Source organism: Periophthalmus magnuspinnatus, chromosome 17 (genome assembly GCF_009829125.3).
Source record: "Periophthalmus magnuspinnatus isolate fPerMag1 chromosome 17, fPerMag1.2.pri, whole genome shotgun sequence".
NCBI lineage: Eukaryota > Metazoa > Chordata > Actinopteri > Gobiiformes > Gobiidae > Periophthalmus > Periophthalmus magnuspinnatus.
The window spans coordinates 156,896-184,283 of NC_047142.1; the positions used below are offsets into that span (position 1 = coordinate 156,896).

General features: G+C 40.7%; 1 protein-coding gene across 1 annotated transcript in view; it reads right to left on the reverse strand.

Moving 5' to 3' along the window:
• The window catches only part of LOC117385350 (WD repeat-containing protein 87), a 31,467-nt gene extending 4,361 nt beyond the window's left edge, over positions 1 to 27,106 (reverse strand). Inside the window, exons 1-29 of the mRNA XM_033982650.2 lie at positions 26,884 to 27,106; positions 26,706 to 26,762; positions 24,340 to 24,483; positions 23,171 to 23,242; positions 21,492 to 21,554; positions 21,263 to 21,331; positions 21,122 to 21,187; positions 20,155 to 20,220; positions 19,802 to 19,852; positions 19,664 to 19,726; positions 19,467 to 19,529; positions 19,280 to 19,345; positions 16,011 to 16,076; positions 15,363 to 15,428; positions 15,231 to 15,296; positions 15,003 to 15,071; positions 14,226 to 14,291; positions 13,304 to 13,351; positions 12,449 to 12,523; positions 12,227 to 12,313; positions 11,543 to 11,611; positions 11,432 to 11,461; positions 9,592 to 9,624; positions 9,098 to 9,166; positions 6,576 to 6,632; positions 5,502 to 5,600; positions 5,377 to 5,427; positions 4,643 to 4,681; positions 911 to 988 (exon numbers count right to left, since the gene is read on the reverse strand). Of these exons, the coding sequence (XP_033838541.2) occupies positions 911 to 988; positions 4,643 to 4,681; positions 5,377 to 5,427; positions 5,502 to 5,600; positions 6,576 to 6,632; positions 9,098 to 9,166; positions 9,592 to 9,624; positions 11,432 to 11,461; positions 11,543 to 11,611; positions 12,227 to 12,313; positions 12,449 to 12,523; positions 13,304 to 13,351; positions 14,226 to 14,291; positions 15,003 to 15,071; positions 15,231 to 15,296; positions 15,363 to 15,428; positions 16,011 to 16,076; positions 19,280 to 19,345; positions 19,467 to 19,529; positions 19,664 to 19,726; positions 19,802 to 19,852; positions 20,155 to 20,220; positions 21,122 to 21,187; positions 21,263 to 21,331; positions 21,492 to 21,554; positions 23,171 to 23,242; positions 24,340 to 24,483; positions 26,706 to 26,762; positions 26,884 to 26,886 (1,851 nt within the window). The 5' untranslated portion in view covers positions 26,887 to 27,106. The remainder of the gene's footprint in view (positions 1 to 910; positions 989 to 4,642; positions 4,682 to 5,376; positions 5,428 to 5,501; positions 5,601 to 6,575; positions 6,633 to 9,097; positions 9,167 to 9,591; positions 9,625 to 11,431; positions 11,462 to 11,542; positions 11,612 to 12,226; positions 12,314 to 12,448; positions 12,524 to 13,303; positions 13,352 to 14,225; positions 14,292 to 15,002; positions 15,072 to 15,230; positions 15,297 to 15,362; positions 15,429 to 16,010; positions 16,077 to 19,279; positions 19,346 to 19,466; positions 19,530 to 19,663; positions 19,727 to 19,801; positions 19,853 to 20,154; positions 20,221 to 21,121; positions 21,188 to 21,262; positions 21,332 to 21,491; positions 21,555 to 23,170; positions 23,243 to 24,339; positions 24,484 to 26,705; positions 26,763 to 26,883) is intronic.
• Positions 27,107 to 27,388: the final 282 nt, after the last annotated feature.

Sequence of the window (27,388 nt, forward strand, 5' to 3'; positions counted from 1 at the left end):
CGTTTGGAGAGGCCAGGACGTTACAGTCGTCTGACCTCCTGGACACAAACGCAGGATAAGTCTCTCTCTGGTTTTGACAGTTTGTTAATAAACTGTTGGTAAACAACTTTTTCAAGGACTTTGCCTAAAATCTGCAGATTTGAGATCGGTCGGTAAATGTTCGATATCGTGGCATCGAGACTGCTCTTCTTTAGGAGAGACTTGATACCTGCAGTTTTCAAAGCTCTTGGGAATGTTCCAGATTGAAGTGACATATGAGAGTGAGAGGTGACAGCAAACTGAGCACAGACTGTAGAAGTTTAGTGGTAACACATGGAGGTGAAGGTGAACTCAGAGCTCTAACCTGTAACTGACAAAACTGTCCCAGAGATGGTCCTCAGTCTAAGTGTCCTGGTGGTGCTGGGTTGTTGTTTGTGTTGTGGAGTTTATTTCATTTTTAATGCCCTGAACCTTGTCAGTAAAAATACTACAAACTCTCTGCACTTAGATGTGGAGATTAGTTCTAATGTGGAGAGTTTGTTCATCTTTTTACTGCATAAACAGGACATGAGAGTCGTTACATGAGAGTCGTTACATGAGAGTCGTTACATGAGAGTCGTTACGTGAGAGTCGTTACGTGAGAGTCGTTACGTGAGAGTCGTTACGTGAGAGTCGTTACGTGAGAGTCGTTACGTGAGAGTCGTTACGTGAGAGTCGTTACGTGAGAGTCGTTACGTGAGAGTCGTTACGTGAGAGTCGTTACTGTAACTTCCAATAACGTCAGAAAAATACATCTTCTACATAAACTGTGGTTGTACATGTGCATCTTTTACGACACACAACGGCACAAAACGACACACAACAGCACATTTATTAATATAGTGTGAATGACTCACACCACACAACACACACATGAACATGTTGGACTCACGTCGCTGGTTTCAGGCTGAGATGGTTCAAACCTGAAATCCTCCAGTCGATCAAACAAACTTCTGTTTGCTCCTTCACTCTGAAAAAAGACACACAAATGTATAAATGTGTGTGTGATGTGTGTGTGATATATATACACACATACATATACACACATACATATACACACATACATATACACACATACATATATACACACACACACACACACAATATACACACATATACATATGTGTATGTACACACACATACACATATACACACATACACACACACTGTGTTTGTGTGAATGAAAAAAACACAACTCCGTCTGTTTGAGACGAGGAAACGACGTCAGAGAAAAGTTTGGACATTTAATCTGAAAATGAAATAAAAAATAAACTGAACTGTTTTTGTAACAATAAAGATCAGAGTTTTAAGAATCTTCAGCAGATTTGACCTGAAAAAGCAACGAGCAAATCACAAACAGCACAGTCTCACCTCCCCGTGTGTCAGATGCCCTCCCCGTGTGTCAGATGCCCTCCCTGTGTGTCAGATGCCCTCCCCGTGTGTCAGATGCCCTCCCCGTGTGTCAGATGCCCTCCCTGTGTCTTATTCTACATAAACGCTGTCGTCTTGATCTGTACAAACATCTTGTGTAATGTGATTGTTTTAGTTTGTCAGACGTGACATTTCAGTGTCACAGAGGAAGGTTTATCCTTTGTGTTTTTACAGAAACGCCACGGCCCAAACGCCACGGCCCAAACGCCACGGCCCAAACGCCACGGCCCAAACGCCGCAGATAAACGCTCCGCTCACATGTTCCAAGGGGAAGTTTAGAAACAGGTCTGGGCACATTTCAGCCTGATCCATGTCACCCACATGAAACTGCACCGTGTGAACAGCAGAGGGGGAGGGGAGCACCTCATTATACAACAGTCCCAACTGTTACTCTCTCTGTTACTCTTACTTGAGTAGTACTTTTCCCAAATACTTTTTTACTTTTCCTTGAGTCATTTCTTTGACTCTACTACTCTTTCTTTACTTTGTACTTCTACTTGAGTAATATTATTTTGGAGTAACAGTAAAGTTACTTTTGGCCTCTTGGTCTGATTGATAATTCTATTTGTCTGTTGGACGGAATTAAGTTTTTACAGTTGTAGTACTTTTAATAAAGAGTAGTAGTACTACTGAAGTACAGGGCTGAGGTTAAAGTCTGAGTCTCTAATTAATGATGCACTATGTAACTTTTCTGCTGCGGTGGGCACTTTGTATCTATGGAGATGTGTAACTTTATCTTGAATGTAAATGTGAATCTTTATTATCTGTGAACGGGCTCGTCTCTCCACAGATCTGACCTGTAACGATCAATACAAAAACTAATTTTTCTCAGAAATGACCCTGAATCTGTTTATACTGATGTGTCTGTTTCATCAGTAAAAGACACAGACGAATATTGAGTCTGTTCCTTCGTATTAAAATTGAAATGTTAAAATGTTATGACACTAAACTCCACACAGACCAGCAGGGGGCGCAGCCTCCTCCTCCAGAAAAATGACACGGTGCAGCTTTAACTCTCTTTAACTTTAACCTGAGCTGTGTTTTATGTGTGTGTTTTATGTGTGTGTTTTGTGTGTGTGTTTTGTGTGTGTGTTTTGTGTGTTGTGTGTGTTTTATGTGTGTGTTTTGTGTGTGTGTTTTATGTGTGTGTTTTATGTGTGTGTTTTATGTGTGTGTTTTGTGTGTGTATTGTGTGTGTATTGTGTGTTTTGTGTGTGTATTGTGTGTGTGTTTTATGTGTGTGTTTTATGTGTGTGTTTTATGTGTGTGTTTTATGTGTGTGTTTTGTGTGTGTATTGTGTGTTTTGTGTGTGTATTGTGTGTGTATTGTGTGTGTGTGTTGTGTTTGTCCTGGTGCTGTGGGGACAGGGCGTGTTCTTCACTTCACTGTAATGGCGTCGTCAGGGAGTCGACGCCTCTGGAGAGTTTGTTTAGAGGGAAGACACATGAGCCACACGTGTGTCTGTGAGACTCTGAGTCACTGAACACGACTGAACACGACTGAACACGACTGAACACGTCAGCACAGGTGAACAACAGGAGAAGAACAGGAGAACAGAGGCAGGACATACTGAGCCATGGGAACTTTCTACAACCTTCTACAGCAAAAAAAAACATGACTCATGAGAACACACACGACTCCTGTGAGCCGTGAGCCGTGAGCCGTGAGCCGTGAGCCGTGAGCCGTGAGCCGTGTTAGGATGAAGTTCCTTCATCAAAAACAGACCTGAAGCCGTGTTTTGTTTGAGTAACTCTTTATTATTGGTCTGTTTACTTCTCCTCCTTGTTATAATTGTCAAACTACAGCTCCTTTTACCTTTCACTCAGTAAAGACAATGAGATGATTCTAGTGAAGGTGGAGTTTAAAAACACAGTGGAGCACTTCCTGTATCACCACATGATGACATCACAAGGTGGAACAGAGTGTTTTCAGTTTGAGAGAAGAACTCAGCCTAAATCTGCAGGTTTGTGTGTTAAACATGTGAATGAAACAAAACACAACTCCAGGTCTGAGACGAGGATCAGGTGAATATGGAGCTTTAAAGTTGTAAATAGTGAAGTTTCCATAATGTGACACCAAAATATAAAACGTGTTTGTGTTTGATATTTGTTCACATCCCAGTTTGTGTTGTCATGACACTAAAACTTCAAACCTGATTGAGACAAAAAGAACAGACTCATGATAAAAACTTTAAACAGCACGACGTCATTAAAGTGTTTGTTGTATTTTATCATCAGATGATTTTATTTAAACGTCATTTTATTTTGTCCGAGCTGTTTAAACACAAACTGTTTTGTGATCTCGTTTGAGCCGCGTGTGTGAGGCACAAGTGTAAATAAAATAAAGTGTGTGAGGCACAAGTGTAAATAAAATAAAGTGTGTGAGGCACAAGTGTAAATAAAATAAAGTGTGTGAGGCACAAGTGTAAATAAAATAAAGTGTGTGAGGCACAAGTGTAAATAAAGATGGAGACACAGGAGTCACACTGTGGTGTAATTACAGCTTTTCTATCCTGAGGCATGTGCTCGTTTAACCTTTTACTGTACACACAACTGCAGTGTGATTATACTCGTATTTACTTGTATTTTTGTTAGCAGATGTTTTTGCTGATGAGTTGTGTTGAGTTGAGTTTTGTTATGTTGTGTTGTGTGTGTGTGTTGTGTGCGTTGAGTTGTGTGAGTTGTGTGTGTTGTGTGTGTTGTGTGTTGTGTTGTGTGTGTTGAGTAGTGTGTGTTGTGTGTGTGTGTGTTGTGTTGAGTTGTGTGAGTTGTGTGTGTTGTGTGTTGTGTTGTGTGTGTTGAGTAGTGTGTGTTGAGTGTTGTGTGTGTTGAGTTGTGTGTGTTGAGTGTTGTGTGTGTTGTGTGTGTTGTGTGTGTTGTGTGTTGAGTTGTGTGTGTTGTGTGTTGTGTTGTGTGTTGTGTTGTGTTGTGTTGTGTGTGTTGAGTGTTGTGTGTGTTGTGTTGTGTGTGTTGTGTGTGTTGTGTGTTGAGTTGTGTGTGTTGTGTGTTGTGTTGTGTGTTGTGTGTTGTGTTGTGTGTTGTGTTGTGTGTGTTGAGTGTTGTGTGTGTTGTGTTGTGTGTTGAGTTGTGTGTGTTGTGTGTTGAGTTGTGTGTGTTGTGTTGTGTGTTGTGTTGTGTGTTGTGTTGTGTGTTGTGTTGTGTGTGTTGTGTGTTGTGTGTTGTGTTGTGTTACCTCTGCTCCTTCAGCTTCTCGTCTTTGTCCAATTTTATTCTGAACAAAACCAAAACAGAATTAGACTAAAACAGATTTTTACATAATTAGAATAATTATATTTGTGTTAAATGTTCATCATATTTCAATGAGTTTCCATCATATTATTTATGAACAAGACATTTTTCTGACACTTTAAACCTTAATTTAACTAAATAAAGGAGTTGTCATCTGTTTTTACTTGTCAAACCATAAATATTGAGTAACGTAGAGTTTTGGTTTTATTTACATAACAGTCGGTGACAAACCTTAAAACGAGAACAGATTTGAATTAAAATATTAAATAAAAGAAACAAGTATCTGCCCTGAACTTTTACAGAATCTGTAAAACGAGTTTTATCCACAGAATTTTATATTGTGATTATTAAAGCTACAGTATGTAACTTTTAGGAGGTGGAGAGTCAGCTGCATGTTTCCATGGAAACAGAATGTGGAATCTACACTTCTCCCTGGAGATAGATACATTAATGCCATACTGTGGAATCTTGTAGAACCACATTTCCGTGGAAACAGGAGGAGGACTTTTCTACAGAAACAAAATAAAAACCTGCTTTTATTTTTCTCTATTTAAGGCTAAAAGTTACACTCTGTGGCTTTAAACCATTTCCCCCATTGATCCGATACTGAAAAGGCACCGATGTGTTTTTATGTTAAAATGTTTAAATTCTTCACTTTGGTTCATTTCTGAGCTTTACCTTGACCTGAGGCATGAAGGGGTTTCGTCTTTTTGGTTTCTTGGCTTTTTCCTGAAACAAAAGGAGAAAATCCTGTTAAAATGTGCGAACGTAAAATAATAAAAACATTATAATTATTGTTCGACCTCTGCTTTGCTGCCGCCGTCCTCGTCCTTTTCTTCTTCTTGGGCTGAAGTCTCCACATTTTCTGCTTCTGCTTCTTCTGTCGTTTCCACGGCTGCGAGCTAAACGTCACAGCGTGAATAAAGTTTTATACAGGAAATGTTTTAAAAAGTTTGGATGCATAAGGTGAACAAACGTTTCAGCTGAAGCTCACTAAACGTTTCAGCTGAAGCTCACTAAACGTTTCAGCTGAAGCTCACTAAACGTTTCAGCTGAAGCTCACTAAACGTTTCAGCTGAAGCTCACTTAACGTTTCAGCTGGGGTCCACTAAACGTTTCAGCTGAAGCTCACTAAAGGTTTCAGCTGAAGCTCACTTAACGTTTCAGCTGAAGCTCACTAAAGGTTTCAGCTGAAGCTCACTTAACGTTTCAGCTGGGGTCCACTAAACGTTTCAGCTGAAGCTCACTAAACGTTTCAGCTGAAGCTCACTAAAGGTTTCAGCTGAAGCTCACTTAACGTTTCAGCTGGGGTCCACTAAACGTTTCAGCTGAAGCTCACTAAACGTTTCAGCTGTTTACCTTCAGAGAGAGGCTAAATCTTTGACAGGAAGAATGAATTTCCTGTTCATTTTCCCATAAACTTTTGGAAAAGTTCAAATATGAAACATTTCCGAGGCCTGAGGTTCATCAGCCGCGTTTCAGACTGAGTTTGTTTTCAGTGTGAAACATTTAAAAAGAAACAGACTGTGGTTAAACAAAATGAGCCCTGCAGCTTTAAAACACTTTATCCTCTTATTTTGTTTTCTAGAAATTCTAAGGGAAAAATTTATGTGAAATATTTGTTGAGCTTCAGACGAAGGTCAGGGACGTCAAAGAGTTTCAGAAAATAATAATAATATTAAACAGAATAATACAAATAATACTAAATATAATAATAATATTAAACAGAATAATACAAATAATACTAAATATAATAATAATATTAAACAGAATAATAATACTAAATATAATAATAATATTAAACAGGATCATACAAATAATACTAAATATAATAATAATACTAAACAGGAGAGTCAGGAGTGAAACTCTGACTTTACCTTGACTCCAGTCCGGGGCATAAAGGGATTGTGATGTTTTGGCCTTTTCACTTTGACCTGAAACACAAACATGTAAATGAAACACAAACATGTAAATGAAACACAAACATGTAAATGAAACACAAACATGAGACACACGTCCAACACTAAAGACTCAAGACGGAGGAACTGATCTGCTGCAAATCTGAATCTGCTCAACGCTCCACAAACCCAAACACGAACATTTAACCCAGACCTGTTGAGCTTGTGTCTCTATGGTTCTCATCTCTGTTATAATTTACACATTTAAATCAAAATATTCATCTAAAACACTTCATAAAAGAAACAAATCTGCTGACAAATCTGACTTTCACATTAGAAAACTGCAGTGTCCAGTGGAGCCGACGTCACAACAAGATGAGCCACCGATCCAACAAAATGAGCCACCGATCCAACAAAATGAGCCACCGATCCAACAAGATGAGCCACCGATCCAACAAAATGAGCCACCGATCCACAGAGTCTGAAGGAGAAAAGATACGGCTCCGAGGACAAACACGAGCGACTCAGACACATTTATGACACAAACATCTGCATCATTTGACAAACTTGAACCAAAAATCTCCATCGTGAGAAACACGAGAAATAAACTATTGACTGTAGTTTGTGTTTGGATTTGTCTGAATAATGGAACGTGTTTGTGTCGACTTTGCTATCGCTAGGTTAGCGCTAGCGGAATAGCATTTTACACAACTGATGCAGCGTGTCTTTTATCGTGTCTTTTATCGTGTCTTTTATCGTGTCCTTTATCGTGTCCTTTATCGTGTCCTTTATCGTGTCCTTTATCGTGTCTTTTATCGTGTCCTTTATCGTGTCTTTTATCGTGTCCTTTATCGTGTCCTTTATCGTGTCCTTTATCGTGTCTTTTATCGTGTCCTTTATCGTGTCCTTTATCGTGTCCTTTATCGTGTCTTTTATCGTGTCCTTTATCGTGTCCTTTATTGTGTCTTTTATCGTGTCCTTTATCGTGTCTTTTATCGTGTCCTTTATCGTGTCCTTTATCGTGTCTTTTATCGTGTCCTTTATCGTGTCTTTTATCGTGTCCTTTATCGTGTCCTTTATCGTGTCCTTTATCGTGTCTTTTATCGTGTCTTTTATCGTGTCTTTTATCGTGTCCTTTATCGTGTCTTTTATCGTGTCCTTTATCGTGTCTTTTATCGTGTCCTTTATCGTGTCCTTTATCGTGTCTTTTATCGTGTCCTTTATCGTGTCTTTTATCGTGTCCTTTATCGTGTCTTTTATCGTGTCCTTTATCGTGTCTTTTATCGTGTCTTTTATCGTGTCCTTTATCGTGTCTTTTATCGTGTCCTTTATCGTGTCTTTTATCGTGTCCTTTATCCTGTCCTTTATCATGTCCTTTATCGTGTCTTTTATCGTGTCTTTTATCGTGTCCTTTATCGTGTCTTTTATCGTGTCCTTTATCGTGTCCTTTATCGTGTCCTTTATCGTGTCCTTTATCGGGTCCTTTATCGTGTCTTTTATCGTGTCTTTTATCGTGTCCTTTATCGTGTCTTTTATCGTGTCCTTTATCGTGTCCTTTATCGTGTCTTTTATCGTGTCTTTTATCGTGTCCTTTAGCGTGTCTTTTATCGTGTCTTATCGTGTCCTTTATCGTGTCCTTTATCGTGTCTTTTATCGTGTCTTTTATCGTGTCTTTTATCGTGTCTTTTATCCTGTCCTTTATCCTGTCCTTTATCCTGTCCTTTATCGGGTCCTTTATCGTGTCTTTTATCGTGTCCTTTATCGTGTCTTTTATCGTGTCTTTTATCGTGTCCTTTATCGTGTCTTTTATCGTGTCCTTTATCGTGTCCTTTATCGTGTCCTTTATCGTGTCCTTTATCGGGTCCTTTATCGTGTCTTTTATCGTGTCTTTTATCGTGTCCTTTATCGTGTCTTTTATCGTGTCCTTTATCGTGTCTTTTATCGTGTCCTTTATCCTGTCCTTTATCGTGTCTTTTATCGTGTCCTTTATCGTGTCCTTTATCGGGTCCTTTATCGTGTCTTTTATCGTGTCCTTTAACGTGGCTTTGTGATGTCCCCTGAGACAAAGCGCTGACGTCTCCATGGAGACGAGCAGGTCGTGCAGATTATTGTTTTTGAGGAACTAAACTGAAATCGAGTCACATGAGTCGATATTGAGACGCTTTTCAGTCAAACTGTTGAAAAAACATTTAAGTTCATGTAAAAGTGAAAGTCACGACAGACGTGACACATGAGGAACACACGGAAAAACACACGAGGAAGTACTTTTGTACTTTTGTACTTTTGTACTTTTGTATGTGAGAGTCATGTTACAATGTGGAGGAACAGAAACGAGCAGGAACTGGAGGATCCTGTTTACACAAACAAAGAACGCTTTTGTGTTTTAAATGTTTGGACATTTTAAACACAGTGGAAAACAAAAGTCTAAACAGGAACAGAGTAAATAAAGGAAATAAAAGAAATAAAGTAAATAAAGGAAATAAAGTGACATGTGAACGCACCGGTCTCTGCTCGGCCTCGTCTTCAGCTCGTTTATCTTCATCCAGAGCTTCAGCTTCAGACGTGTCGGGCTGTGAATATAAAATAATAAAACATTAGATAAGACCAGAGCTGTTAAAAAAAAAAAAGTATCGAAACTGGATCCTCATCTGAGCAAAAATCAAGACTAAAAAAGTCTCAGACAGAAATGAACCTGAATCTGTTTAGAAAGTGAAAGACACAAACCAGGACTAAACCAGGACTAAACCAGGACTAAACCAGAACTAAACCAGGTCTAAACCAGGACTAAACAGGACCATGGTCCACTATGAACCTGCTGCACACTGAGGATTACACACACACACACACACACACACACACACACATAACACACATGGAGTAGAACACAAAGTAAAACATTTAAAATCACTTTCGATTGTGTAATGAGTGTTTTGCAAAAACTGAAATCATGTTTTTATAAAATAATGTGAAGTTTTGAAGATGATAACTGTCTCACCAGAGTCGGGTAAAGTCTCCTGTCCTCAGGATTCTGGGAAAAAATGTTAAAAAGTATAAAATTATTTACTAGTATAACATGATGTAAAAATACACAAACACAACTCCACACACAAACACACAAACACATACACACAAACACAACTCCACACACAAACACATACACACAAACACAACTCCACACACAAACACACAAAAACACAAACACAACTCCACACACAAACACACACAAACACAAACACAACTCCACACACAAACACACAAAAACACAAACACAACTCCACACACAAACACAACTCCACACACAAACACAACTCCACACACAAACACAAACACAACTCCACACACACACACACACACACAGCTCCGCTGTTACAGACTAGTCCGGTGTTTGGTGTTTGGCCTCCACTTTTCTCAGACGGTCTGAGCTCCACCTGGAGCGACTCAGGATGTGACGGTGGAGCTGCTCAGACCAGTGGATCCTCCGCTGCAGCATTTTTGAATGATTTGTATTTTATTTTTGTATTATCTAATTGTTTAATTTGTACACACTTTTGAGCACTTTGTGTAATAATACATTTATTTTATGATTGTCTGACCACGTCTCCACGCTCACTTTTGTTCTACGCCCAGTTTTAACATCAACTCGTTTTGTGCCACCACCCCTGGACCAACTGACACGTGACACCCGCCCAAACTCACCAAAACAAGTTTGATTTTACTCATCCAGATGTGAAACAATTAAAACTAAAATATACCAACAAATGGATTTTATTCTATTAAGTTTTGAGAAAAAACATGTTTATTGTAAAACTGTTTAGATTATTCCTGTTTTAGACGATGTCATCATCACACTCTATGACCAATCAGATTCAACACAGATGACATCATCACACTCTACGACCAATCAGATTCAACACAGATGACATCATCACACTCTACGACCAATCAGATTCAACACAGATGACATCATCACACTCTACGACCAATCAGATTCAACACAGATGACATCACACACTCTACGACCAATCAGATTCAACACAGATGACATCATCACACTCTACGACCAATCAGATTCAACACAGATGACATCACACACTCTACGACCAATCAGATTCAACACAGATGACATCACACTCATGACGCTGCCTTTCATCAAAAATCTGATTTCTGTCACAGTGAGTTTGTGTTTCTCACTGTGACAAAAATGATCAGGTTCAACATTTGTGAATTTATCTTTTAAATATTTCATGGCAAAGCACGATGTAAACAACATGGAAATCTGCCCCCTGACCTCTGACCCCTGACCCCACCTGAGGCTATGACATCATCACGTTTACGTCTGTGGAGAACGTGACAAACCCTGATGAAACTGGAGCTAATAGCCATGGAGATCACCACGGTTACAAACAAATGATGTGGCAGATTTTTAAACCAGATGGAGGAAGAAGTGTCTTGCTCAGGGGCACAACAACTGAGGAATTTAACCAGAAACCCCCAGTTCTCAGACACTCAAACCATCGAACACCATTAGCAACAGTCAAACACAGGCAGCCCCAGGTGTGTTATTCCCCAGGACTGTGACATGAAATGTTCCACACTCTGGCATTAAACTTACACATTTTACAATTCAGTTAAAGTGCATTAAATACAATAAAATGACTCTCCACAGAGATAAACACACCTTATGCCATACTGTGGAACATTTCAGGCAAAGCAATAACATCTTCATGGAAACAAGAAAGTGGCAGACCCCCCACTAAAAAAGTACAGAGTGCAGCTTTATGACGAATTCTACGCCAAACTCAGCAGAAACAATGTAACAGTCAGACGTCACAAACCTGATTGAACTCGGACATTTTGGACATTTCCTGAAAAAAACATCAAACATTAAACATTAAACATCATCTTCATCTTCATCTTCATAAAGTTAAACGTCAGAGTGTCTCTACCTCTCGTGTCGGTCGAGGAGGAACCTTTGGCGTTCCCGTCGGCTGCTGCCTCGATGTTTCTTTGTTCATCTGAAAGTCAAACTCAGTCAAATATTTAACTTGTCGTATTATTATTACTCTTAAAGGGGCAGTATTACTCTTAAAGGGGCAGTATTACTCTTAAAGGGGCAGTATTACTCTTAAAGGGGCAGTATTACTCTTAAAGGGGCAGTATTACTCTTAAAGGGGCAAGGCACTACTGTCCTGTGCGTCAGATGCCCTCCCCGTGTGTCAGATGCCCTCCCCGTGCGTCAGATGCCCTCCCCGTGCGTCAGATGCCCTCCTCGTGTGTCAGATGCCCTCCCCGTGCGTCAGATGCCCTCCCCGTGCGTCAGATGCCCTCCCCGTGCGTCAGATGCCCTCCTCGTGCGTCAGATGCCCTCCCCGTGCGTCAGATGCCCTCCCCGTGTGTCAGATGCCCTCCCCGTGCGTCCGTGGGGTTTTATTCTGCATAAACGTGTGACTCTGTGGTTTTGTTGAGATTCTTCTGTTCGTTTATCAGTTCAGTCTCCTGTCGCCGTTTACTCTGAACTGAATCCTACTTTTTAAACATAAATCACAAATCTAATCACAATCATAAGACTTAGTGCAGCCCAGATTCAGAGATAAATAAAAGTTCCACAGTGTGACTTTAAATAGATGTACCTCGTCTTTGGGTCGACTCGTGCGGTTTGTCTCGATGAAGGTTTCACTTCTGTCTCTTTGTTCAAACTGTAGCACTTTATTTTTGACCTAAATAAGGAAATGATCAAACTGTCAAATTTTGAAATAAAATAAAGCCGTTTGTTCAAAAACAGAGACACAAATGTTTCCCGTTTAGAACAATCCAACATTTGAATAAACTCTTTATGAATGAGTCCTGAGCACCGTTTTAGGTCTGTCCTCCTCGGGCTTCTCATTGGTTTTTGTCGTTTCTTGTGTTTCCTGGGCATCTGTCTCTTTCTAAATTGAGCAAATGAAAATAAAAAACTCATTAAGAATACAGTTCAAAACATATTTTAAAATTAAATAATAAAATTTAAAAATAAATAATAATTAAACCTGATCTCAAAAGTTAGTCTGGGACTAATTAAGCAGCAGATTATTATTTTTGATTAAATGTTTCTGATGTGTTCTCATGTCGTTATGTGCAGCTCAAATCATTTATAAAGAAATTAAAGTGTCTGTAGCACAATTAGCACATTATCTGAAAACATGCAATGGAAATGTTAGAGCCTTTAAAGAGCCATTTTTGTTGAATCATTGAATCTTAGAATCGGGCCCATGAGTCTGATTCTCAGTGGGTCAAACAGAAAACACAACAAACTGAGGCTGATGCCTGGATCTGAGCGGGTTTAGTTCGTTCATGGTTTTAACACAAAACAAACATTAAAGTTTTCCGTGGGTTTCAAAACGATGAAAACGACTGTTGTCATTAACGATTAACAGTTTAAAACTAAATACTATATTTTTTGAATGGTCTTCAAAATGTTGAATATAACAAGAAGCTGAAATCCCTGAACAGGTTTGTTCACAACGACAAAAGAACAGCTGCACTTCACTGTGATTGGCTGAATCCAGCCGCCACTCACTGCAAGATTAAACACGACGAAACAGAACAAACGGACTTTTAAAGTACCAACATTTCCTCAAACAACAAACTGTCTCATTCTGCATAAACGCTCACTCTGTCCCACATTAGAACAAAACAATCTGTAAAAACGACTGTGTTTTTATTCTCACCTGAGCAGAAGACGAAAAAGGGTTTTTCAAGAAGTGTGAGACTCCGCCCTGAAAACAAGTGTAGTTTTTAATACTGCAAAGTTTATAATGTGAACAACACAAACACGGCTCTTTTATTATTAAAAACATCAAAACATGAACGCCCTTCGAGACAAATGTTGTGATTTTGGGCGACAAAAATAAAAAAATAAAATGAATCTCAGAATGATTCACTCCACAAACAACTTTAAAGAGCCCAGATCATTCCAGATATTTACTTTATTTTGATGTGAAGAAATGGTTTGATAATGTGTTTGTGCAACGACTGTCCATCTCCTGAAACAGTGAAGTTTAAGACACAAACTGGACACACGCAGGACGCACGCCGGGTGCACGCCGGGCGCACGCCGGACGCACGCAGTCTACAGTAAAAGGACTCTGAGTCACTGTCACAGGAAGCAGAATAACTATCACAGGAAGTTGAGTCAAATCACAGGAAGTTGAGTCAAATCACAGGAAGTAGAGTCCCTCTCTCTAATCTGCAGCAGCTGATCGTCGCCGTGTGGATGTAACAGACACACGAGGATTGACCCTTAATCCTGGACTCACACTTTGTGTTTTTGTTTTGTGGACTGGGGTCTTTATTTTCAGAAGATAAATCTAAAAAATAATGTGGATGAGGAGCTGCAGTTTAACTTTACACAGCTGCGTCGTAAAATCGCCTCATTATTTTGTCTGTTTCCCGAGTTTGTATCTGGCGCCTCTGAGTCCGTCACGCCGTCTGTCCCTGACGCTGTTTTATTGGCTGTTGCCGCGGTGATACCGAAGTCAGAAAGAAGCAAATCAGGATTTAAAAGAGATAAATGATCCTGTAGAGTGTAGAATCAAAATAATCTCATTACCTCAGGGTCAAAATGGGACAAACGGGAAAATATTTATTTACCTTTGAAGGCTTCTCTGTCAGACTGTCTGCGCTTCCAGAAAGTTCAGTGTTTTCTGACAAATCATCCTGAAATAAACATCAAATCAGTCAAAGAATATAAACAGAACCTGCTGTAGAGCACACAGGTATTTTATGCAGAGTAAAGACCCTTATAAACATTATAGAGTAAAGACTCTTATAAACATGTATTTTATAGAGTAAAGACTCTTATAAACATGTATTTTATAGTAAAGACTCTTATAAACATGTATTTTATAGAGTAAAGACTCTTATAAACATGTATTTTATAGAGTAAAGACTCTTATAAACATGTATTTTATAGAGTAAAGACTCTTATAAACATGTATTTTATAGAGTAAAGACTCTTATAAACATGTATTTTATAGAGTAAAGACTCTTATAAACATGTATTTTATAGAGTAAAGACTCTTATAAACATGTATTTTATAGAGTAAAGACTCTTATAAACATTATTTTATAGAGTAAAGACTCATAAACATGTATTTTATAGAGTAAAGACTCTTATAAACATGTATTTTATAGAGTAAAGACTCTTATAAACATGTATTTTATAGAGTAAAGACTCTTATAAACATTATTTTATAGAGTAAAGACTCTTATAAACATTATTTTATAGAGTAAAGACTCTTATAAACATTATTTTATAGAGTAAAGACTCTTATAAACATGTATTTTATAGAGTAAAGACTCTTATAAACATGTATTTTATAGTAAAGACTCTTATAAACATGTATTTTATAGAGTAAAGACTTTTACCTGAGACTGTGATTTCGCACCAAGGCCCTTCTGCTTTTTAAACATTCCACCAAAAAGTCCAGATTTTTCCTGAAAACGCAGCGATGATGTCACAATATCAACATTTGAATCACTCAAAACAAAACTACGAGTGTAAATGAGAAGGAAACAATCTAATCTACAGTAGGCCCACAGTAGGTCCACTTTAAGTACATTATTAAACTAAATATCAAACGACAGTAGTTGTACCTTCGTGTTATTTTCGTTCAGGTTTTCGTGGCTTTTTGAGAGTTCAGCGTCTGCAGACAGATCGTCCTAAAAACAAAACAAAGTGAGATTAGATTCATGTCGTCACGTTCAGATGCTGCACATTTTACTCACCTTTGACTGTGATCTGGCTCCAAGTTTTGGCTTTTTAAAAACTCCACTTAAAATCCCACTCTTCTCCTGTGAAACATACGGAGATAGTTTTATTAATATTATTGTTGTTGTTAATAATTATAATAATATTAATTTAATTATTAAGACCCGAGCAGAATGTGCGACTTGTCCCTATTGTATTTGTACAATTTGTACAACAAAACAGAGTTCAGTGAGCTCCAGGTTTGAGTGAAGAGCGGCTCAGTAGTGCCGCCTCAAAAATCGATTTACACTGAACCAATGGGAGTCCGGCCCACAAAAACCCTGAACCACACAGGCCCCGCCCTGAACCACAAGGCCCCGCCCTGAACCACACAGGCCCCGCCCTGAACCACACAGGCTCCGCCCTAAACCACACAGGCCCCACCCTGAACCGCACAGGCCCCGCCCTAAACCGCACAGGCTCTGCCCTAAACCGCACAGGCCCCGCCCTGAACCGCACAGGCTCCGCCCTGAACCGCACAGGCTCCGCCCTGAACCACACAGGCTCCGCCCTGAACCACACAGGCTCCGCCCTGAACCGCACAGGCCCCGCCCTGAACAGCACAGGCCCCAGCACCACTTGCAGTTTTAATTGGTCGTTAGTTTGTGCTCATTTTGTAGACTTACCTTTGTGTTACTCTCAGTGAGGTCCTCTTGGCTGTTTGACAGTTCACCGTCTGCCGTCAGGTCGTCCTGAAAACGAAGAAAATAAAACATTAGTAATTGACCTTTTGACCTTTTGACCAGAGCGATAAAACTACGCATGGATATAATATATTGGTATAATATATCGGAGTATACGCACATGGATATACATATATTGGTATAATATATATGAGTATACGCACATGGATATACATATGGTTTTGGTATTTTTCTTGTTTTACTTTTTTCCAGGTGCTTCGTATTGAGACAGAACTATTACATAATTACACATTTTACACTTTGTAAACTGTAAACCTCAAAGTGATGAAAAGAGGCTGGACAAAGGAAATGAGACAATTTTCCTGTTCAAATCTTGATCTCGCAGAATTCTAGCCTTGTCCTTTTGTATTCACATGTTAGCATTAGCCTCGTCCTTTTGTATTCACGTGTTAGCATTAGCCTTGTCCTTTTGTATTCACATGTTAGCATTAGCCTCGTCCTTTTGTATTCACGTGTTAGCATTAGCCTCGTCCTTTTGTATTCACGTGTTAGCATTAGCCTCGTCCTTTTGTATTCACGTGTTAGCATTAGCCTCGTCCTTTTGTATTCACGTGTTAGCATTAGCCTCGTCCTTTTGTATTCACGTGTTAGCATTAGCCTCGTACTTTTGTATTCACGTGTTAGCATTAGCCTCGTCCTTTTGTATTCATTTGTTAGCATTAGCCTTGTCCTTTTGTATTCATCTCTTAACATTAGCCTCGTCCTTTTGTATTCACGTGTTAGCATTAGCCTCGTCCTTTTGTATTCACGTGTTAGCATTAGCCTCGTCCTTTTGTATTCACGTGTTAGCATTAGCCTCGTCCTTTTGTATTCACGTGTTAGCATTAGCCTCGTCCTTTTGTATTCACGTGTTAGCATTAGCCTCGTCCTTTTGTATTCATTTGTTAGCATTAGCCTTGTCCTTTTGTATTCATCTCTTAGCATTAGCCTCGTCCTTTTGTATTCACGTGTTAGCATTAGCCTCGTCCTTTTGTATTCACGTGTTAGCATTAGCCTCGTCCTTTTGTATTCACGTGTTAGCATTAGCCTCGTCATTTTGTATTCACGTGTTAGCATTAGCCTCGTCCTTTTGTATTCACGTGTTAGCATTAGCCTCGTCCTTTTGTATTCACGTGTTAGCATTAGCCTCGTCCTTTTGTATTCACGTGTTAGCATTAGCCTTGTCCTTTTGTATTCATTTGTTAGCATTAGCCTTGTCCTTTTGTATTCATCTCTTAGCATTAGCCTCGTCCTTTTGTATTCACGTGTTAGCATTAGTCTCGTCCTTTTGTATTCACGTGTTAGCATTAGCCTCGTCCTTTTGTATTCACGTGTTAGCATTAGCCTCATCCTTTTGTATTCACGTGTTAACATTAGCCTCATCCTTTTGTATTCACGTGTTAGCATTAGCCTCGTCCTTTTGTATTCACGTGTTAGCATTAGCCTCGTCCTTTTGTATTCACGTGTTAGCATTAGCCTCGTCCTTTTGTATTCACGTGTTAGCATTAGCCTCGTCCTTTTGTATTCACGTGTTAGCATTAGTCTCGTCCTTTTGTATTCACGTGTTAGCATTAGCCTCGTCCTTTTGTATTCACGTGTTAGCATTAGCCTCATCCTTTTGTATTCACGTGTTAACATTAGCCTCATCCTTTTGTATTCACGTGTTAGCATTAGCCTCGTCCTTTTGTATTCACGTGTTAGCATTAGCCTCGTCCTTTTGTATTCACGTGTTAGCATTAGCCTCATCCTTTTGTATTCACGTGTTAACATTAGCCTCATCCTTTTGTATTCACGTGTTAGCATTAGCCTCGTCCTTTTGTATTCACGTGTTAGCATTAGCCTCGTCCTTTTGTATTCACGTGTTAGCATTAGCCTCGTCCTTTTGTATTCACGTGTTAGCATTAGCCTCGTCCTTTTGTATTCACGTGTTAGCATTAGTCTCGTCCTTTTGTATTCACGTGTTAGCATTAGCCTCGTCCTTTTGTATTCACGTGTTAGCATTAGCCTCATCCTTTTGTATTCACGTGTTAACATTAGCCTCATCCTTTTGTATTCACGTGTTAGCATTAGCCTCGTCCTTTTGTATTCACGTGTTAGCATTAGCCTCGTCCTTTTGTATTCACGTGTTAGCATTAGCCTTGTCCTTTTGTATTCATCTCTTAGCATTAGCCTTGTCCTTTTGTATTCATCTCTTAGCATTAGCCTTGTCCTTTTGTATTCACGTGTTAGCATTAGCCTCGTCCTTTTGTATTCACGTGTTAGCATTAGCCTTGTCCTTTTGTATTCACGTGTTAGCATTAGCCTTGTCCTTTTGTATTCATTTGTTAGCATTAGCCTCGTCCTTTTGTATTCGTTTGTTAGCATTAGCCTTGTCCTTTTGTATTTGTTTGTTAGCATTAGCCTAGTTCTTCTGTATCCATCTGTTAGCATTAGCCTAGTTCTTTTGTATTCGTTTGTTAGCATTAGCCTAGTCCTTCTGTATTCGTTTGTTAGCATTAGCTTTGTCCTTTTGTATTCGTTTGTTAGCATTAGCCTAGTTCTTTTGTATTCGTTTGTTAGCATTAGCCTAGTTCTTTTGTATTCGTTTGTTAACATTAGCCTAGTTCTTTGTATTCGTTTGTTAGCATTAGCCTAGTTCTTTTGTATTCGTTTGTTAGCATTAGCCTAGTTCTTTTGTATTCGTTTGTTAGCATTAGCCTAGTTCTTTTGTATTCATTTGTTAGCATTAGCTTTGTCCTTTTGTATTCGTTTGTTAACATTAGCCTAGTTCTTTTGTATTCGTTTGTTAGCATTAGCCTAGTTCTTTTGTATTCGTTTGTTAACATTAGCCTAGTTCTTTGTATTCGTTTGTTAGCATTAGCCTAGTTCTTTTGTATTCGTTTGTTAGCATTAGCCTAGTTCTTTTGTATTCATTTGTTAGCATTAGCTTTGTCCTTTTGTATTCGTTTGTTAACATTAGCCTAGTTCTTTTGTATTCGTTTGTTAGCATTAGCCTAGTTCTTTTGTATTCGTTTGTTAGCATTAGCCTTTCACCATAACAAACAGCTGATTTCATTTCTGTGGCTGTGTGTTTGTTCTGGAGTCTTCAGTTTCAGTTAAAGTCGAGGTGTGCACAGGTGAAACACTAATGATGAGGAACCTGGTTAAAACTCAAACGTGTCTTTTAAAGTTTGATTTTGATCCTGATCTTTTTAAATGTTTTTGTGACTTACTTTAGACTGTGATCTTGCTCCAAGTTTGTGCTTTTTGAAAACGCCACTCAACAGTCGGCTCTTTTCCTGTAAAACACAAACATAAAACTATACGTAATGGTCCTCAAAATGGCGTCCAGCGACATGGTGGTTTTCCCGCTGACTCTCACATGTTTTATTTTAATATTCCACTAAAGTCCATCTTTACCTTAGTGTTGTTATTATCTGAGAGCTCCTCTTTGCTGCTGGAGAGGTCAGAGGTCAGATCCTCCTGCAAATTAACACCACAATTTGACACTAACAGAGTTTTCGCTGTTGGAGTGAAGAGGTTTGTCTGGATGTGCAGACAAACCTCTTCACTCCTACATCAATTCGCTTTCCTTCAAAGAGAAAAAAATGTCTGACCTGAGACTGAGTTTTTGCTCCTTTTGGCTTTTTAAACATGCCACTAAAAAGTCCTCCTTTCTCCTACAAAAATAACACATGATGAATTATAATAACTCTATCATTTAAAAAACAATGTGATTTTTGACACTGCTTCACCTTCGTGTCCTCAGAGATTTCAGTGGATTCAGGGCCATCAGACAAATCGTCCTGGAAAAGAGAAACAGAGACATATTTTCATTTAAACTGGAACAAACCCAAACCTGGAAACAAGACACAAAGGTGAAATGAACCAAAACAAACATGGCGACACAGACAGAAGAAGAGCTTTGTGCTTTTGTCTCAACTGGATTTAAACAGTTTGATTCATCGGCTTGTTCCACTGTCCCAACGTTCCACTTTTTATCAGACGGATCCGCACCAATCTGGCATTATCCAGATTTTCACAAACCTGCTCCACACCAGACGTCAACAGAGAATAATTAAAGGTCATAAAACAAATAGAGTTTTACCTGAGACTGCGTCCAAGAGAAAAATTTTGCTGATTTTTTGAGCATCCCGCTGAACCCTCCTCCCTCCTGAAAAATATAAATAAATGTTATATTAACTTTTGTTAACAGCAACTGGTCCGGTCTACGGTAAAGTTACAGTCTGGTTTGTTTAAACTGCTGAGCCTTGTGTTTCTCCCAAAACAATGAGGCACAAAAGGAGCTGATGCCAGAATCCACCACAGCCTTTACAGCGCTCTGGGTCATTTAGATTTACTGAATCTAAAGTGAAACTAAACACAAATCCACCTCAGCCACTAAACACTGTGTTTGGTCATTTTATTTGTCAACTTTTGTGCAAATCTGGTGCATTTTCTGGTCAATAACACGAGTGTGCTGCCCCTGTACAGTTTATCACAAAGGACTGTCCTGATCAGGTGTTTACGACACAAAGGGGCGGAGTTTGAGGTGTGGACACCTGTTAGACCAATCACTGTGCCTTATACCTCTAGACCCCGCCCTCTTCCCTTTAGTCCTCCAGACCCCACCCTCCTCCCTTTAGTCCTCCAGACTCCGCCCCTTCTCCCCTTTAGTCCTCCAGACTCCGCCCCTTCTCCCCTTTAGTCCTCCAGACTCCGCCCCTTCTCCCCTTTGGTCCTCCAGACTCCGCCCCTTCTCCCCTTTAGTCCTCCAGACTCCGCCCCTTCTCCCCTTTAGTCCTCCAGACTCCGCCCCTTCTCCCCTTTGGTCCTCCAGACTCCGCCCCTTCTCCCCTTTAGTCCTCCAGACTCCGCCCCTTCTCCCCTTTAGTCCTCCAGACTCCGCCCCTTCTCCCCTTTGGTCCTCCAGACTCCGCCCCTTCTCCCCTTTAGTCCTCCAGACTCCGCCCCTCCTCCCCTTTAGTCCTCCAGACTCCGCCCCTCCTTGTGGTCCTCTTTTGTTTTTGTTTTAGTCTGACTTCAGATTCAGATGTCTTTAAAAATCCTCTGACCTTCGTGTCCTGAGTCAGATTGTCATCGTTGCTGCCGTTGACGTCAATGGAACTCGACAAAATATCCTAAAAATGAGACGTAAGAAAATTGAAGAGTAATATTTTATAACGTTTATAAAGTTGTTGTAAACCAGAGTGAACCTGAGAGGGTCGTCTCGTGTGTGAGGCTTTAGGAGACTTTTTAAAGATCCCAAACACACCACCGGACTCCTGAAGGGAACAAGAACACGTTTAACACATTAAAATAACACATTAAACACATTAAAATAACATTAAACACATTAAAATAACATTAAAATAACATTAAACACATTAAAATAACACAAACATTTTAACATTCATAAACTCTTGTTTTATTGTTGTTACTCACTTTGCTCGTGGAGTTTTCGTTCAGACCATCAGCTCTGGAGTCAGGGTCCAAATCCAAATTGTCCTGGAAAAAAACAAAAAAGTAAAGCCACAGTTTTGACACAGAGTCGAGTCTTTGGTCTGGTCCCAAAAACATTTACACCGACGTCAGTTTCTCCCTTTTAGGAGAAAACCAGGATAAAAATGTACTCAGATTAAAACATCTGTGCAAAAGAGGAGGTATTTAACTCTATGGGGTATTAAAGAGGAGGTATTTACCTCTATGGGGTATTAAAGAGGAGGTATTTAACTCTATGGGGTATTAAAGAGGAGGTATTTACCTCTATGGGGTATTAAAGAGGAGGTATTTAACTCTATGGGGTATTAAAGAGGAGGTATTTACCTCTACGGGGTATTAAAGAGGAGGTATTTAACTCTACGGGGTATTAAAGAGGAGGTATTTACCTCTATGGGGTATTAAAGAGGAGGTATTTACCTCTATGGGGTATTAAAGAGGAGGTATTTAACTCTATGGGGTATTAAAGAGGAGGTATTTACCTCTATGGGGTATTAAAGAGGAGGTATTTAACTCTATGGGGTATTAAAGAGGAGGTATTTACCTCTACGGGGTATTAAAGAGGAGGTATTTAACTCTATGGGGTATTAAAGAGGAGGTATTTACCTCTACGGGGTATTAAAGAGGAGGTATTTAACTCTACGGGGTATTAAAGAGGAGGTATTTACCTCTATGGGGTATTAAAGAGGAGGTATTTAACTCTATGGGGTATTAAAGAGGAGGTATTTACCTCTATGGGGTATTAAAGAGGAGGTATTTAACTCTACGGGGTATTAAAGAGGAGGTATTTAACTCTATGGAGTATTAAAGAGGAGGTATTTATCTCTACGGGGTATTAAAGAGGAGGTATTTATCTCTACGGGGTATTAAAGAGGAGGTATTTACTTCTGTGGGGTATTAAAGAGGAGGTATTTACTTCTCTGGGGCATTATCTGTAACATATTTAAATCTCCATCTTTCCTTTTATTATTTTGAAATTGTTATATTCACCCAAAACAACATATTCACGTTTTATAAGTTTCACTTTCATTTTTCACACTCTGAGTTTCGCCTCTTTGCTCTCTGTGCTAAGTCGCTCCCTCTTCAGAGCACTATCACAATCAGCTGCATCCATCACACCAGGTTTGTCGCGTCATAGTGCACAGTTTGTATCATGTTTTTGTTTATTTATGGAGGATTGTTGTGTGGAGCGTGGGCGATGTAGGCTTGTGGGCGGAGCCTCGTACATGGGCGATGTAGGCTTGTGGGCGGAGCCTCGTACATGGGCGATGTAGGCTTGTGGGCGGAGCCTTGTACATGGGTGACGTAGGCTTGTGGGCGGAGCCTCGTACAGACCCGTACTGCTAACTGTAAGGAGGTTTTGAATAGGGCCCGGGAGAGATCTCTAGATTATTCAAACATGGATGACATTTAAAGCCTCTTCAGACGTGTTTTTGACGAGGAAACAGAGACGGGGCGGTGACGGAGCGATGGGCAATTAAAGATTAAAGATTAAACTCAAACATGAATAAAACTTCAGAGGCTCAACCAGAAGAAACGACTGAAACAGGAGAAACATCTGAACTCCACAGTTTCAGGTTGAACGTTTCAGCTTCACCCTGGAGTTTCAGATAAAACTGTTTCACCTGTGAAGCCCGACGGAGGTGTCCCGGTCTGGGAGGAGGGACAGGGGGCGCTCCCACGGCTCGGCCTTTGTCCTGGAGAAACAGCAGATTCCATTTCAACAACTGTGACAAAACTTCAGAAAATCTCCCCAGACGCTTCAACACGAGGCAAACGTGAGAAAATGAGCCACGTTTGGTCAGAGTCTGAGCCGTGAGCCACATCAGCAGAATATTTAGAAATAACATGTCCCTTAAATAAAACCAAATCAGACTCAGCCCGTTCTGCAGACATGATATTTCTGTTTATTTTCTGCCTCATTACTTCAGAAAATGTTTTTATTTATTTAACATTAGATTCTAGAGACGTGTGCTGCCCATCGATTGGTCGACTGAAAAGGGGGCGTGGCAAAAGAGCTCAAAACTATTGTGTAACTGTATTTCACCCAAACAGAACAGACAAGACCCGTCGCCCTACGCCGACCCGTCGCCCTACGCCGACCCGTCGCCCTACGCCAGTCCTACGCCGACCCGTCGCCCTACACCAGTCCTACACCGACCCGTCGCCCTACGCCGACCTGTCGCTCTACACCGACCTGTCGCCCTACACAGGTCCTACACTGACCCTTCGCCCTACACCATCCCGTAGCCCTACACCGGTCCTACATAGACCCGTCGCCCTACACTGACCCGTCGCCCTACACCGTTCCTACACAGACCTGTCGCCCTACACCAGTCCTACACAGCCCCGTCGCCCTACACTGATGTACTTTTGTACCTTCAGCTGTTGGTTTGAGTACTGGAGTATCTGATGTACTTTTGTACCTTGAGGTGTTGTTTTACTCGAGTACTGGAGTATCTGATGTACTTTTGTACCTTGAGGTGTTGTTTTACTCGAGTACTGGAGTATCTGATGTACTTTTGTACCTTGAGGTGTTGTTTTACTCGAGTACTGGAGTATCTGATGTACTTTTGTACCTTGAGGTGTTGTTTTACTCGAGTACTGGAGTATCTGATGTACTTTTGTACCTTGACGTGTTGTTTTACTCGAGTACTGGAGTATCTGATGTACTTTCGTGCCTTGACGTGTTGTTGTATGTGAGAATGGTGTAAGGTTTTAACTTTCTAACAAGCAGGTGATGTTCCACAGTGTGTCTTTACACACAGTGAGTCCATGAGTCCAGGAGACTTACGTTTGAGTGGACAGGGGCAGTGTGCTCCGCAGGGGGCGCTCTGTGCTCCGTAGGGGGCGCTCTCTGCTCCGTAGGGGGCGCTCTGTGCTCTCTGTGGTACTTTGAAGATTTCTTAAACATTCCTCCAAACAGTGAAGCTTTGTGCTGCAGAGACAGAGGAGTAAAAAAGACGTTTGTACAAATACTACTACTACTACTACTACTACTACTGCTACTACTACTACTACTACTACTACTACTACTACTACACTCAAAGTGAGTGATATTTGACCTTTGACCTACAGATCATCATCATTTTGTGGCATGATCTTAAATTCTTATCCAGATTCAGGTCAGGTGCATTAAAGGAACATTATGTAACTTTACTTCCAGATGTTATTGCTTTGCCAAGAATGTTCCGCATTGTGGCATTAAACTATCTCAACCGCAACTCAAGTCCTTCTACTGCACAAAAATGTCCTTGAGAAACATGTCTCCATAGGTACGACCTGAAACCTGTTTGTCCAGGACTAAACCAGGACTAAACCAGGACTAAACCAGGACTAAACCAGGTCTAAACCAGGTCTAAACCAGGTCTAAACCAGGTCTAAACCAGGACTAAACCAGGTCTAAACCAGAACTAAACCAGGACTAAACCAGGACTAAACCAGGACTAAACCAGGACTAAACCAGGACTAAACCAGGACTAAACCAGGTCTAAACCAGGTCTAAACCAGGTCTAAACCAGGTCTAAACCAGGACTAAACCAGGTCTAAACCAGGTCTAAACCAGGTCTAAACCAGGACTAAACCAGGTCTAAACCAGGTCTAAACCAGGTCTAAACCAGGACTAAACCAGGACTAAACCAGGTCTAAACCAGGACTAAACCAGGTCTAAACCAGGACTAAACCAGAACTAAACCAGGACTAAACCAGGTCTAAACCAGGACTAAACCAGGTCTAAACCAGGTCTAAACCAGGACTAAACCAGGACTAAACCAGGACTAAACCAGGACTAAACCAGGTCTAAACCAGGACTAAACCAGGACTAAACCAGGACTAAACCAGGACTAAACCAGGTCTAAACCAGGACTAAACCAGGACTAAACCAGGTCTAAACCAGGACTAAACCAGAACTAAACCAGGACTAAACCAGGTCTAAACCAGGACTAAACCAGGTCTAAACCAGGTCTAAACCAGGACTAAACCAGGACTAAACCAGGACTAAACCAGGACTAAACCAGGTCTAAACCAGGACTAAACCAGGACTAAACCAGGACTAAACCAGGACTAAACCAGGACTAAACCAGGTCTAAACCAGGACTAAACCAGGACTAAACCAGGACTAAACCAGGACTAAACCAGGACTAAACCAGGACTAAACCAGGGCCACTATGAGCCTACATATATTTGTCTAAATAAACAGTGTTTTTATTCTCATTGTGGAATCAGTATCGAGTATCGAGTCTCCCAGTATCGATACTGTGTTCGTCGTGTTCGTCTGGGGCCAACACGAACCTGAGGAAACGACAAACGTCCAACATGGGACGAGTTTAAGTCTCAGGAAAAGAAAATTTAAATCTGTCACTGGACAAATGGTTTTCGAGTGAAGTCGTTTCAGTCAAACTGTAAATGGAGCGAGTTCAGTAAACACAAGAGAACGAGCCGGACTGTTGTTGCTCTGGAATGTTCCACAGTGTGTCATTAATGTCATGAAACTAATCGACCTTCATGTAAACAAACACGTGACGCCACCAGGGCAAGTTACAGTTCAGATCTGTGGAGGGGCGACTCTGTTTACAATAAATACATGTTTTTCCAAGATAAATTTGAGCAAAAAAAAAGCCAGACTGTGGAACATTCTAGACAAAAGCAAAAGAAAAAGGTGATTCTAAGAAAAGTTCCATAGTGCGTCTTTAACAGTCTCCTCATATGTGACTCTATGAAATCAGAAAAATACAAACAGAAAAATGAAATAAACCAGTGTGTCCCGCCGCGTCTGAGCGTCCTGAAAATACAGACAAAACGTTTGTGTTTATGAAAAGTCCAGAAACAAACTTTAAAGTGTTTGACCGTCTCCACGACGACGTCAGAGACTGAGACGCTTTCACTTTAGACGTTTACGCCGACGTCCTGTTCACGAGGACAAACTCTGTCATTACCCCAGCTCTGACCTACGCCGACCTACACCCTGACCCCCACCCTGACCCCCACCCTGACCCCACCCTGACCCCCACCCTGACCCCACCCTGACCCCACCCTGACCCCCACCCTGACACCACCCTGACCCCCACCCTGACCCCTAAACCAGGTCTAAACCAGGTCTAAACCAGGTCCACTGACTAATCTGACCACAAACATTTCAAATGAAAGTGTCCAGTGACTCACAGAGACTCCTCCTCCTCCATCACACTCCAGGTCCAGATCCAAACTGTCGTATCGATCCTGCGCAGAGACGCAAGACTTTAAAAAGTTTGACTTTTTACAAACATTTGGCTCAAGTCAGACTCGTTTTACTCAGATGTGTGGACCTGAGTGCATCAGGTCACTCGTGTTGTTCACGTACCATAGTCACGTAAAATCAGGTCAATCCTGGAGAAAGTTTGTCTTGATTCAAACGCGTAAAGATCCGAGACCGACTCCTGCGTTACTCCTCCTGCGTTACTCCTCCTGCGTTACTCCTCCTGCGTTACTCCTCCTGCGTTACTCCTCCTGCGTTACTCCTCCTGCGTTACTCCTCCTGCGCTGTGTGGAGCTCGGGCGCAGTGTCTCAGACGGAGGTGTGAGACAGTTTGAGACGGAGATGTGAGACAGTTTGAGACAGTCTGTGTGCCGCTGTTTTTAGGGGCGTGTCCTCAGCGCGGAGACTTCAGGGACAACTCGGAAATTCAACACTCACATTATGAAAATCAGAGAAACATGAAAATGTGAAGGTTCATGTGTTTATCTCCTGGATCCAAGAGTGACACGTGACAGGTGTGACACATGTGACAGGTGTGACACATGTGACAGGTGTGACACATGTGACAGGTGTGAACATGTGACAGGTGTGAACATGTGACAGGTGTGAC